General features: G+C 32.3%; 1 protein-coding gene and 1 long non-coding RNA gene across 30 annotated transcripts; one reads left to right on the top strand and one right to left on the bottom strand.

Annotated features, from left to right (window-relative positions):
* Window positions 1–200: 200 nt before the first annotated feature.
* LOC140892182 (RNA-binding KH domain-containing protein PEPPER-like) lies at window positions 201–5,314 on the bottom strand. Of its 29 annotated transcripts, none has more exons than XM_073300953.1 (8): window positions 5,051–5,314; window positions 4,653–4,851; window positions 3,496–3,625; window positions 2,746–2,832; window positions 1,795–1,884; window positions 922–1,311; window positions 597–678; window positions 201–486 (listed from the first exon to the last, which is right to left on the bottom strand). In XM_073300953.1, exons 6-8 carry the CDS (start codon window positions 973–975, stop codon window positions 287–289), a joined length of 336 nt encoding a protein of 111 aa, XP_073157054.1. In that variant the 5' UTR covers window positions 976–1,311; window positions 1,795–1,884; window positions 2,746–2,832; window positions 3,496–3,625; window positions 4,653–4,851; window positions 5,051–5,314; the 3' UTR covers window positions 201–286. The 29 variants fall into 29 exon arrangements, 26 of the variants coding, with proteins under 26 accessions (XP_073157054.1, XP_073157058.1, XP_073157053.1 ...); XM_073300957.1 differs by having other exon boundaries at window positions 922–1,308; XM_073300952.1 differs by having other exon boundaries at window positions 2,751–2,832.
* A 1,610-nt stretch (window positions 5,315–6,924) lies between these two features.
* LOC140892060 (uncharacterized) lies at window positions 6,925–9,554 on the top strand. The gene is made up of 5 exons (XR_012152722.1): window positions 6,925–7,180; window positions 7,251–7,345; window positions 7,425–7,503; window positions 8,390–8,519; window positions 9,520–9,554. It is a non-coding gene; the product is annotated as an uncharacterized lncRNA (long non-coding RNA).
* The last annotated feature ends 4,783 nt before the right edge of the window (window positions 9,555–14,337 follow it).

Raw genomic sequence — 14,337 nt, 5'->3', positions numbered from 1 at the left:
ATTTTACTTCGCTCATTTCATAAGTTACGAAGTAAAACGTATGCTTATACTTCGTCAATTAAAGAAATTGCCGAAGTAAAATGTATTCTTTTACTTCGATTTTTAATAAAATTTTCAAAGCAAAAGATATGCTTATACTTCGGCAATTTCACTAATTGACGAAGTAAAAGACATTCTAAAAAACAAAAAAAAATTAAAAATAATATAAAATTTTCAATATTATAAATAAACCAAAATTTAAAATTTCAAAAATAAAATTTAATATACAATTTTTTAGTATTATAAATCAATCGAAATTAAATTCTAATGCAAGTTGAACTTGTGAAGAGGTGCCTTTTATCTCCACGGTGATTTCATCAGGCAGGCCCCTACTCTCTTGCACAGTTAGAATGTCACCACTAGTGCGTCTAATGTAATCAATATTTCTCCTTGAACTCCAATTATATCCTCTGCATAAGCAAGTGGTACTTGCATTGTCCGTGCAACCTGCCACAAGGAATCAACATGACATATTTACAAGAATAAATAGTGCAAGCAGTAACATCCAACTCCTAAATTCAATGAACAGAAGCAATATTCAAAGTACATGCCCAAACCTGAGTGACAATAGGCCCGCCAGAATGTCCTATTGCTGAAAGGCGACTTCCAAGTCCATGATCTGCTCCATAAACTGAAAGTCTGGACGAACTCAAATTAATAGTTTCCTATCATGAAGTTTAAGTGGCTCGAATTAATAGTTTTAGAATGAAGAGTAGTGCATTGTGGATGCAACCCTTGAGATCAACCAAAGACTGTTTGAAAGGATGGGGAGGCTTACTAAGAGCTGCAAAAATCTAAAAATACAACTAATGCTAAAAATAAATTTTTTAATACCTAAAGAAAATAAAAAGTGTATGCCCTCTCAGAGAACAAAAACTTTACCTGATTCGTAAGCTCCATGATGCGAGGTTCTTTTTCCAGATTCTCTCCATTCATTTCGAAGTAATGATGTGAAGTCACCAATATGCAAGAGGGTAAAATTATAGCTAATTGTAATGTGGTTTTTTACCCATGAAAAAATAGTTTATAGTGACAATAAAATATAAAGGATTACCCGCACCTCTGAAAAAAAGGATTACTTGCATTCTGGAAACTCATGCACTACAGTTTAGTTGAGAAGCCAAAGATAGGACTGTAGTAGTGCTGCTTGCTCAACGGAAAATCAGGGCACCCACTTTTTCAGGAAACCAAACACCAATTCGTGAAAAATTACATAATCAAGAAGGAATAATATCATAAAATGACAAAATTCCCTCTCTTATGCCTTTTCTGCTGTTTTAATCAAAAAATCAGAATGATCATATCCCAATAATTTGACGAAGCATTGCATGGCTAAAATAACCATGTAATCTATAAATTATCCCTTAATATATCCATAAGGCCAATATGCTAGTTCACATAATCACAACAGATATTGTAGTCCAGCCACAACGAAAATCTCATCTGTGGCGCATGATATATTTAACATAATTTGACAAAAGAAACAAAAATAATAATAATTAGAGGTGAGGATATGTTTTCATATGTTGGTTACATTTTTTATGGATTATTTCTGTCAAAAAGGATACTATCACAGATAGAGAGAAACTAGAGGAAGAATTCAAAGAACTTGACGCACATATTTAACCCTTTTAAATATATGACAAGAAACATTACAGTTCAACTACATGAACTTAGATTGGCTGGAGAGCAACAGAAACAAACTAAAATACAAACTAAATATTTTACTTGCATTAAAACTAGACAAAATCTTACCATGGTAGTGTCATTGACATGATGGATATTGGGAAGGCCCCTTGAACCTCTTAAAAGTATTCTTTCATCCGCATCCAGTTTCATCATATCCTAAATATTCCAAGAGTTTGTGAAATCCTTTCTGCCAAGAATATATTACAGGAATATATATGCATGCTAATAATTAATTACACGCATCCAAAAAAAAAGAAAAGGAAACTAAACACAGCCAATATGGCTAGGGAATTAAACTGGAAGATTTAAATATTAATTATTTGATTTCTCGGTAATTAAAACACTAGCTTCTTAAATATATGATATATAAGAATATAAATGGAACAAGCTAGGTACTTAATTAATTAATTATAAAGGCGGCTGGCTCGATCGTACATATATAAGTCGATCAACTACATTGTTCATCATCGATCCCAAAAAAGACAGTACTGCTGCAAGCTAATATATCAAACGTTATACCGATAGTATTTAGACATAAAATGATCTTGATTAATTATTAATACCAAAACAAACTATATATATATAGATCCATATGCAGCTAACGCTTCTTCTCTTCTCCTGATCGATCCAGCTTCTTCTAGCTAGCTAGCTCCAAATTAAATCTGTATATATAATATATGATGTGCAAGAAATTAAACCAACTAGGTCCATGTCCGTTTCTTGGGGATACTCCGCGCAGATATGCGAGAGGATCATGCCTCGGAGCCACTAGTAGATTCCTATATTAAACTACAAAACAAATAACAAGTATTTCTTCGACCCTCAGCTCTTCGTCTTTTAAGTATAATATTTGCTTGATATGGAAATGCACCCTCTATGACACAATTCTGAATCATTGTGTAATCAAAGTAACGCTGGTGTCAAATGCTAAACGAATTAACTTTTACAGTGCATTTCCATATCATATATAGCAACGAATAGGAAAAAGGAAGAAGAAAGCAAAAAAGAGGACTAAACAGCACCGAGGGGACCATCCATCTCAAATACTTCATTGAATTGCAATGAATTTCATCCGATGTTTAATGAAAGAAATTCAATCTGCATCTGTCAAAATAATAATTATCCATTGTTAATACCATATAAAATATACTAACACATCAAGATGAATTCAAATTTTTATTTATGAGAGCCTAAAATTTAATATGTATGATTCTTGATAGTCAAAAATTAGCTTGTGAAATTTCAGTTTGTATCAATCAATATATGATTGTGTCTTCTAGGTTAGCATAAATATAGGTACCTGTTTTTTTAAAAATGTATGATGACTAAAGGTGCAAGTCATTTTTTCAATAAGTAAACCAAGAAAATTTTGCACCTTCTAGTTGATAGAGTTCCACCATTGTATCTCGGCGTAATATTTTGTCCACAACAGTGCAATACAAAGAACTATTATTAACTAAAACCTGGTTCTTATAGCCACCAACAGATGGCATGAACTCAAATCAAAGGGTGTAGCTCAGGTCATCAAAAACATTATAAGACTAGTTCTTGGAATCTAGGCTTATCCATCCCGTAACTCACAACCCAATTTCTCGTACCATGGACCCTCACAGTGAAAAATCTCAAACTTTTAGCTTAGTAAATCACTTGATTTTTTTTTCATCCTAGTTCTGAACTTGGCTTTCAACTCAGAAATATAAACAAACTCATGCATAGATTTGCCATGTAGCTAGTTCTTAGCAATTTTATTTAACTTTACTCTTGTACCTTACATCAAAATAACGATCCACCCAATCATTTTTCCAGTACCTAAAACTTAAACAATGCATTGACCTCCAATCAACATTCAACAACCTCCAAAAACTCTTATTTTCAGGAGTCCGAGATACAGCTCCTCCTGCAATCAAAGAAATCAGAAAGATTTCCGTAAACGCGTTCAAATTTTCAAAAATGAATACCAGAAACTAACTTCAAAGAGCCACAAATAATTCAATCGGCACCAAATACTCACAGCAATTGCATTGCAAGCAGCGCATTTATCGTCAATGCCACCGACAGATGATGCTAAAATTGCAATAACTATGAACAAAATAGATTTTGAATAAAAAAATTCACCATTTTTGCTCTCTGTTCAAAAATAACATTTCCTGCCAAAGTAAGGGTCAAATGAAAAACAACCATCAATCAAGCTCTATTAGCAAGTAACAGAGACTGAGTTTTCCTACCATCATCTGTTGTGTCCTCCATCTCTGAGGGTCGATGAAAGAAATCATACTCATTTTATGATATTCTAGGAGTGTTACTCTCTATCTTTTACCATAAATTTCCTTATTCTGTGGCTGCCAATAAAATTTATTTCATCCACATCCAGTTTCATCATATCCTAATTATTAGCATCCAGTTTCATCATATCCTAAATATCCAAAACAAACTAAAATAAAAACTAAATATTTTACTTGCATTAATATACAAAAGTATGCAGTACCCAGGTGAAATCCCAAATGCTCAACACTCAATGCATAAAAAGCTTGAATTTATTTCATTCAAGCTAACCCAAGACACATCAAATTACAATTTCTTTAAATATTCTCAGCCACATGGGATTAGCCAGAGGCCCAAAACCCAAAACGCAGACTTGCCCTTAGAATTTATACAAGAGTCCAAAACATATGCAAGTGACGTACACAGAACACAACAAAACATGAGATTAAAAGACAACAAAACAACCTGAAATCGAACATAACTGAATCGGGCTGGAAAGAAATAGAGTTTGGCTCTGATAATTTATATTTTGAATCTAAACTAAATGACAACAAAAACAACCTGAAATTGAAGACAAAATCTCCGGAAAACCTGTGGAATGTGACTGAAACCAGCCATGTTTTTTTATCGCAATATCAAACTTTTAATCAAAAAAAAATCACCTGAAGATCGAAGAACAAAAACTCGTACAGCTATAGCAAAAACAGGGGCGACAGGCTCGAGCTTCAAGTCACGAGTTCTTGGAAATTTTGATGTCAAAATGAAGCTTGGAACAAGCTCTACCCAATTTTAACTTCAATCGGGAGTTTTCCTCCGCTGGAAGTGGTGGTTCGAGCACAGGCCATACCTAAGCACATACCACTAATGTGCGATTCATTAGCATATTTTTAGTTTCTTCGAGGGAACAACGATAATGAAACATTGAAAACCAAAATAAAAAGAGGAAACCCGAATTGATTTTAAAAAAAAACAGAACCCGATTTCAGGGAAAAAAAATAGAAAACTCATCCAAAAAGTACATTTAAAACCCGAATCGATAGGAAAAGAAAAAGATTCATACAATTATTCCATCGGCGAGCAGCTCCTGGTGGTGGTTGAAGGCCGGAGTTGTAAATCGGCGGGGCGCTCGGGCTGAAAAAGGGGAACGATGGAGTTTGGAAAAAGGGGAACGATGGAGTTTGGAAGACGTCGAGCGGCTCCTGGTGGTGGTGGAAGGCTGGAGTTGTGAATCGGCGGGGAGCTAGGGCTGAAGAAGGAGATCGATGGAGTTTGGAAGAAGGAGATCGATGCAGTTTGGGCTTTTCACGATCTGTAAGTCGACTACAATAATTGATTGAAGGTTGGAAAGATAAGGAATTTACTTCACAACTTATCAATAAAAAATTTATTTTTCCCTTTTTTACTTCGGCAAACAAATATATGCCGAAGTAATATGTTCTTAAAAATTAAGTGAAGCCCGTATTTTTTAAAATACTGAAGTTAAATGTTTGTTTTTACTTCACTTGTGTTATGACCGAAGTTGTTTATTACATACTACTTCGTAATTAATAATTGCCGAAGTAAATTATGCCGAAGTAAAATGCGAAAATTCTACTAGTGATAAAATATTTTTTATAAAAGTGTTTTTAAATATTTTTTTTATAAAATGTTTTAAAAGTTGTATGTTTTAAGAACAAATATGTGTTTAGGCAATTATTCTATATAAACATTTTAAAATTTCAAAAGTAATGATGTTCATATTTTGTCTTCCATAGTTCCATTCTAAAAACATTTAAAAATATCACTCAAGTGTTCTTTAAAAACTATACTTGTAGTCGTAGAACTTTTTAAACAATATTTTTCAAAAATATTTTACAAAATTTTATCCAAATACGTGCTTTAAGTTTTTTCACATATAAAACACTAAAAATATTTTTAAAGTACATGTTCAAATGGAACCAAAATCTTTTACGCAAAACTTATGTGCAATGGTTTCATCGTCAATTTTCTGAGATATATAAAACGTTACTTTTTATGTCAACAATATTACGTTTTATTGTAAATATGAGTTAAGTTGACCGTCTCACAAGATAACTGCTCAATTTTTTAAAGTTACATTTTTTCATCCTTATTTTTTTTAAAAAAAATATTGTATTTAGTTATATTTCACCGATATTATAAAACTAGAGATTTTAGTTTTTCTTTGCGATTTTGATCCCCTATGTTATCAAAGATCTAGGTTTCTACCTTTTTTCCCCTCTTTCCGATTTCACTCTTTAGGCTATACTAATATAATGCTGATAGGAAACTGATGTGTGTAGTCATCAACAATCTTAATAAAAAAATAACAAAAACTAAAAAAAAATCATAGATGAAATACTAAGAACCCGTTTGGTTTGAGAAACTATAGGGTAAAAACACTTTTTTTAAAAAAATACTTTTCTTAAAATTGTTTCTTTGGTTACAAAGTCATTTCAAAAAAACATTTAAAAAGTGCTTTTTAAAAAACTAAAATTTCTAGCTTTTTAGGATTTTGCTTCTAATTAATATTTACAAATTTGAATAAAAACAATTTTTCACATCTATCCAGACACCAAAATGACTCTTTCTTTTTAAAATAAAAACACTTGAAAATGCTGAACTTAAGCGCTTTTTTAAGCTTCAAGCTTCTATATACAAACTGACATAAATTTGTTAAGAATTAATCATGTATCCAATTAATTTTTTTATTCACAAGTTGTGCTGACTCAATCGTCCTAAATGTATTTACACTACTAGAAAAAATGGTTATGCTGACACTTTCTTAGTGACGTTTATTTAACTGTGTCACTGATATATATCTATCATGACAATGATAAAAAATAAAATTTTAATAAAATAAAAATATAATCAGAGGTATAATATGAGGACATTTTTAAAAAATGTCACGAAACGATTTACTTTTCCCGCATCCGCTCCCAATTTTTTTTCTCTCCCTCCAAGATTTCATTCTTGTACCGTCTAACGTCCCATACATCATACATCCCTAAAATTTTCTTTTATCTCTTCAAAAATCTCATTGTTTCTCTGTTTCCCCACGCACGGCCTTGCCTCCCGTCGCCCAGCACCACCTTTTGCACCATTTTCCACCGGCGGCGCAACCATCCTTACCCTCTGCCCTCGGTCGTTATTCTTTCCTCTCTCACTGTCTCGCGATCCGAAACCCTAGGAGGCAAGTTTTTGCGTGTTCTATTTTTTATGGTGATTTACAAACAAATTCTTGTTCATTTATTTGATTTTAGGTGGTAAAAAGTTTGTGATCGAGATTAGGTAGAATTTTTAACAAGCACAGCTCGTTTCAATCCATGACCCGAGATGTCCGCCATTTGAATTGTTAGTCAGTCCCCTTCATATATTTTCATTTCTTGTAACTTTTCATCTGTTATGGTCGTTAGAATTTTACTATTGGGTTATAGATTTCTGCTTTCGGTTGGGCTTCACGATGTCGATTGGTTTTATGACCTACAGTGTATCGCCATTTTTCAACTCATAATGGTTCGTGATTTACAATTTCCTCACTTGCAATGTTTTTTTATAGTAATTTTTTTTTGGTGTATTTGATATTGGGTAGAATTCAGAGCTAGCTATTGCTCGTTTAAATATCAAGGCACGTAAGGTGTTTGTGATTTGGTATGAGATTATTTGTGTGTTATATATTTGCTGCCACTATGTAGTTAGATGATTTTGAGATAGAACTCACGGAGACACGTTTGGAGCGATGGCTAGAACAACAAAGGTTGCCTTTGCTCTGAGCCTGCTTGTAGTGCCTATGTGAGCAAAATGACTAATCATTCAAAAGAGTTATGGATAACCATCTGTAATGAAAGCAAAATGGTAATGCATGGATATGCATCAACTTTATTCATAATTTTTATCACTTTATGGAATGGCCATACTCTCTGTTGAAAATTTACTTTACATTATCACATGGTCCAGCACAATTTATTTATATTTAATTTCTTCTGAATGATGTGGTGCTTCAACAGTGTGTTACATTCACGCACTTGATCCTTGAGAGTGGACTGGATGTTCGATTTGTGATTTTACTATCTGAAATTTGGGTTTTGCTTGTTCTCATGCTCGAATGTTAGCTTTCAATTTGATGGATGAACTCGGGATGAGTTCGAATTATAATTAGCTTTGCAAATTTTATGTTTTTTTTTCTAATGCGATTAATATTAACTAAACTTTGCAGATAAGTGCGTGATAAACCTAAGATTCTCAAAAGAATTTTGAAGCTGCTAGAATTTTTGTTGGTAGACATGTAGTGTTAATAAAAAGGCACCATGAAAATAAATTTGCATTTACTGAGATGGCGAAAGAATGTCACTGTGGTTGTTTTCAGGCAAGCTTTGAATGTTCCGCTGTTATTTGTTGTTAGGCTGAGCTGAGAGCTAGTGTGTTTGAAGCAATTGAAGAAGAGGATCGAGTGATATAGAAAGAAGGTCTACCTCCTGCACTATTGGGTAGTCGCAATGATCGTGCTAAGAAACTACATAACTCTCCTTCAGGTACACAAGTTTCAATTTTCTCGTTCTTTTTTATTTTGCAAGACACAAATATTAATTTGCTTTTGGATAGCTTTCTTTCAAATGCTATAAATAAGTTAAAAGAAAATATTGTGTCTACACAAAGTGAAACCGAATTAAGCCGGGATCTGATTATCTTCAGTGGAAAATGATTCCGCAGTAGTAATCCCAAGAAAAGAAGGGGTCTGCATTCAAATAAAAAATTATGATTGATTTGCTTGTTTGTTCACCTCTTTTTATTCATGAAATGTGAGAATTTTGTTTTAGAACATATACTTACTGTAAGTGCCAAGGTAGAGGCACTTATTTCCAAAAACTCTACCAATCCTAGCTTCCAATCTTACTTTGTGATGGTGTCTACATGCATGAAATTAAATAATATTTTGTAAAGTTTACCATATTATATATACATAGCAACTCCTCTGTACTTTGACCCACCTCTTGAAAAACCACTGCTCTTTCTGCATGCAGTATGATGAATTATTTTATACAACAGAGGTAAATGAAATGATAGAAATTAAAAAGATTACTACCTTCTCAATGAAGCTATGGATTCTTCTTTTGTCACGTACGGTTTGCATGATTCCGATTTCGTTCTCATAATTGGTTATCTGCAGAAAATTAATATTGAGTAAATATAATAGTCCAAGTAATTGAGCATGTACATACTTGATATTTGAAAAAACTCACTGGGAAATTGGTAAAAGTTGAAGTCCCACAGTACTTTAATGCAGCTAAATCATAGGCCCTTGCTGCAGCTTCCAAAACTTCATATAATATCAACGGTTAAATATTTGTATGCATAAATTTTTAGGTAAAATATATTTTATATTTTTATAGTAGATTTTTACATGACATATAATAAACTTTCGGTGCTTAATTTATAAATTGTCGATGCTTAATTTATCAACATTTTATGAATATCGGTGCTTAATTTATTAGAAAATTTTGCATAAATAATAACATGTCACGTGCACCGCAGGTACTTAATATAGCCGAAAACTCAGCATTCTGCAGTTATTGCCGCTGTCTGCCCATTTTTTCTTGGGACTTTTACCTTTCGGTTTGTGAAATTTGGTGTGTTTATTTTCGTGAAATGGGTATAGTATACTGATAGTGGCAGCACACGAAGAAAAGTAGAATAAGAAAAAAAATGTTATAGAGCTTGATTTATTCTATTGTTTGGTTTCTTTTTCTGTCAATAAATATTCAATAAACTGACCCCTCTGCATCCCAAACACCGAGTTCTCCTTGATCCTGAATTCCATGCTGATGCAATGTCAATGATATATATGATTGAAATTTAGGTGCTTAATGAATAATATAATAAACATTAATAAAGCAAGTAGTGACTCCGACACTAAAAAACACTTAATTTTTTTGACTTTGCAGCATGAGGAAGTAGCAACTTGTTCCCTTTGAGCAAAAATTTCCAAATGTTGATCCTTTGGCCGTTCGACTCTTGGAGAAGTTGCTTGCTTTTGATCCCAAGGCTGTCCAATTGCTAAATCTTTTTTGTGTATTTTGTTGGTGGATAGCCACTTATAAGTAACATGTTTGTAAGTTGAAGTCAAATATGACAATCATGTATCAATATTTTGGATTCTATGAAAATTTTTATTTATGTTTCAAGTTAAGTTAATTTGCTATCTACGGGAATTGTGGTGTGAAAACGACTATTTATTTCGTGATACATAATTTTTTGGTGTCTTGATGAAACATCAATATTAAGTAATTAGATATGTGATTCTAAAACTAATAAATGACATTTCAAAATGTCCTTATAAAAAACAAATAGTGACACTTTTAAATGTTCATATATATTAGTATAAGAGGCATTTATATATGTCACAATAGTATGCTTAAAATGATATTTTAAACTGACATAATAAATTATTTATAGTGACACTTTTTATTGTCATTATAAATAAATATACAAGTCAAACATGTGTCATTACAAATAATCTTTTTTGACATTTTATGTTGTCTTGAAATCCTTAATTCATGACACTTATAAAGCCGGTATTAATATGTTATTTTGACATTACAAAATATCACAAAGGCTAAGACGATATTAGAATAGAGGACATTTATTGTGAGTGTCACCAAAACATTAATGTCACCAAAACTTTCATATAAGGACATTTATGTGTGTCACTAAAGGCATTTTTTCTAGTAGTGTTAACGTTGTACACAACATCGTCTTCGGTTCATATGGTTTTCACGTTGGATCCACAATCAGGTCTAACAACTCTACCGTGTGCAACATTTTACCTCGCACAACAGAGAATTCGTGCTCTGGTCCTTACCGGAATGATAATTAGTGCTTTTATCACACTATTATCTACGTACAATTATAAATTTGTGTTTCTCCATGCATGCAAACTACGTCATGTGGCTCAATGACTTGATATCACATATGGTGAATTGGATGGTATTTCATCAATTGATGTATCTGCATAACAAACGGCCTTGGAGTGAGGGACAAATTTCCCAAAAGAATGTTGACTCAAAAAAACTTAAAGAATACATGTTATGTCATGACTAAATCTAATTTATTGCTCATCATTTTTTAATGTTATAACCCCCACCATGATTTGAATAGAAGCATTTAACTTCTAATATTTTTTCCAAACTTTTGAAACGTTACATCTTCATGAAACTAAGGTTTCTGTCAACCCAAAACCGGAAAAAAAATAATTTAGTTATACTCAGTACCTGGATAAAACATTCAAGGTTTTCTTTTCTCCTTATATATCTTTAATTTCTTCTATTGTTTTGTCCTTCAAATATATTGATCTCATTTCAATTGTGTGTATCTAATATTAGAAACCTCGAGAAATCTGAGGAATGGTTATTACAGGGCCACAAAAAAATAGTTCCTAAGAACCCAGGTTCGCTACTTGTTATACCTATATATAGTAGGGGTGCGCAAAATATAGTTTAACTGAAATAGTTGATAGTTATATTACTTTTTAGATATCAAATCTCATGTATATGCTTAAGAAAATAATTAAACATGGATTATTTTATGTGTTCAAACACAAATCATTAATCAACACCGCGTGTTGTTTAATTTTATAATTAAAATATTTTAAATCAAAATGATTTATGAATTTTATAATAAAATTGAATGATATTTTTACATTCTTATATAATAAAATTTACTAATATTTTATTATTTTTATAATAAATTGAATATATATATATATATATATATAGGGGTAGAAAATTCATGATAATAAAAATCGAGATTGGGACGGGAAAGAGGACGAGGACGTGTTTTGGATTTGTGGACGAGGATGGGAAGTCGCCCCATTTAGTGAATTTTTTCTTCATTTCTTTGGCAACGTCGACTAAATTGCTCAAGGTTAATTTAACAAGGAGAAGTTTTTAATAAGACAACATTCTCCAACTTTGGCAAATACCAAACTTCTCATTCGTCTCGATTGTGATTTCTAGTGGGATGTCCATGACAATGTAGTTCAATTGCATAGTTGTAGCATACATTTCATATGTATTTCCTTGGTTTCCAAGTTACAGGATATGTATAGCTCTGGATTTTCTTCAGGTATTGAACTTGTTGCTCCGGCAGATGAGCGCGCCTCTCACTCTCTTAAATTTGACAACGAGCGGTGGCATCAGCTGTCGCTGCCTTCTCCTGGATCCTACTGATTATTTCATTACGATCGTAGACCATCTACGTTCCTTCAGCCAACTCCAATGCAGGATCAACAAGGGGATTCACTTTAGATAGGATAATCTTCATGTTTGAGTACATCTTTGCAACACTAAATAAACGTAAGAGAAAAACGAAAGAGTAAAACGAAACTAAAAGTGGGAGACAATGAAGGGAATGACTAAACCTACTGTACATCGGTGAAATGTGTTGGACATTTCACTAATCCATTTAATTGATGACACAAGTTGGGTAAATATATTTAACTTTTTAATTATTAAAATAAAAAATACTTTTCAAAGAAATAACATGTTTTGTTAGCAAATTAGTGAATTTATTATGGATCAATTACGTTTCCTTCCATTGAGGTTTATATCACAATTACAAATAAACCCAAATAAATTAAGATATAACAAACATCCTATTAACATTTTCACTTATCTTGCATATTACCCCTCCATTAAAACATTTGATAGAAAATATATTATAACCCAAAACAATACTACAACATTCCAAATTTAATTAGCCTTAATTGATAATTTTATATACTATAAAACTTGACCAAAATATCATATCATTTTATAATTACACGTGTAATTTTTGGTTAGTTTTGGGCACATGCCCAAAACATAGTTAAAAAGATTTCAACTCTCACCTTAACAGTTCATTTACTCATTGCGTAATTTCTCAATCACGTTGCAGATGCAGAAAATGCACCAGATAATCTTGTCGAATGTCAAGCCTTACGTCGGTCATGCGTGTAAGGTTGCTGAAAATGTGAAGTTTGTACAATCGGAAGCAGTCAAGGAAGAGGTTTCAAGAAAATTAAGGAGGAGGCGGCGGCCGCGGCCGATCGTCGGCTTCAAGAAGAATACCTCAAGAAGATAATCAATGCACAGCTGGAGGAAGCTTGTAAAAAGTGAGGTAGGGATGTCAATTTTTCTCGGGTTTGGATTCCCACGAAAAAAACTTGAAACGAGGATGTATTATATATAATATATACGCTTATGAGATGAACAAATAATTAAAAGAGAAAATTTAAATATTTTATCAAACTCTGATTCAAGGAATTTTCATATTTCAACTATATCACTGATTATTGGCTAACAAATAATTTATTCATGCAGTTCTAGCAATTAACCTTAAAATCATAGGGATAGCTACTAAGATTTTTGTGTTATCCTATTTTAATTGACCAAACCCAGCATCCAGTCAAAACTTATCAATAACCAACTGGGCACGATAGCGTTCCATGTTGATTAAAAATAGCTTTTCGATTTGTGAGAACAGTTAATCCTAAAATCTAACAATAGAGATAGCTGCAATTGTTAAACCTAGTTTCGTTAATTTATTTAGATCAAACATGTCATGATAGCACAACACACCTAATCTATCGCTACTCAAGTACCAATCATTCATGACAATTACGGATCACTGAATTCATGGATAGCATTCAAAAGACGTAAAACCAATTAATTTGTCAGATTAATCGACCCACAACTTTCATAAAATAAAGCATAAATCAACAAATACTAGAAACAAGCAAGAACATCAATCTAAATCAAAACCTCACAGTAATAAATCGAAATACAAGAAATATTCCTTGAATCAGAACTAAAAACTTAGCCAAGCATAGCTGGCTTCATAATTCTCTAAAAATATAAAAGATTAAATCTAAAAAATATGAAAAAGAAAAGAAGAAGAAAATTCACTGTCTTTTGTCGTGCAGAACGTTCAGATGCCGAGCAGAAATCTGTCCCTCCAAAAAAAATCCTCTAAACTAACGTGTAAAACATAGGATAGAAGGAAAAATAAAAATCCTAGGAAAAGATAAGATTATCTTCAAGATAATCTTGATAGTTTTTTAAATAAAAGAAAAACCTATCTTCAACAATATTTATCTCAATTAAAATCTTCTCTTCAAAATCTTCCATAAATTAAATACCATATTAATAATTCTTCAAATATGGTATTTTCTTCTCAAATTCTGAAATCTTCTATTCCCACTAGACAGTAAAAACGTAGTAACTCAGCGCGCCCACGCCTTGCTTCAGCACCTCTTCTAGTTTGCTCAATTTCTCAAACTTTCTTCTTGGCAACTCCAAATGTAATAAAATTCAA

The sequence above is a fragment of the Henckelia pumila genome, chromosome 3 (genome assembly GCF_033568475.1).
Source record: "Henckelia pumila isolate YLH828 chromosome 3, ASM3356847v2, whole genome shotgun sequence".
Classification (NCBI taxonomy): Eukaryota; Viridiplantae; Streptophyta; class Magnoliopsida; order Lamiales; family Gesneriaceae; genus Henckelia; species Henckelia pumila.
This window is presented reverse-complemented; position numbering and strand designations above follow the sequence as displayed.

What these genes read in the sequence shown, in the direction of transcription:
- LOC140892182 (XM_073300951.1), bottom strand. Translation starts at nt 3,557, where the DNA reads ATGCATTGTTTAAGTTTTAGGTACTGGAAAAATGATTGGGTGGATCGT. An exon ending in ATGTCAATGACACTACCATG is followed by an intron (nt 705 to 1,794) that starts GTAAGATTTTGT and finishes ACTTCATGATAG; the next exon opens with GAAACTATTAATTTGAGTTC. An exon ending in GCGGGCCTATTGTCACTCAG is followed by an intron (nt 487 to 596) that starts GTTTGGGCATGT and finishes TCCTTGTGGCAG; the next exon opens with GTTGCACGGACAATGCAAGT.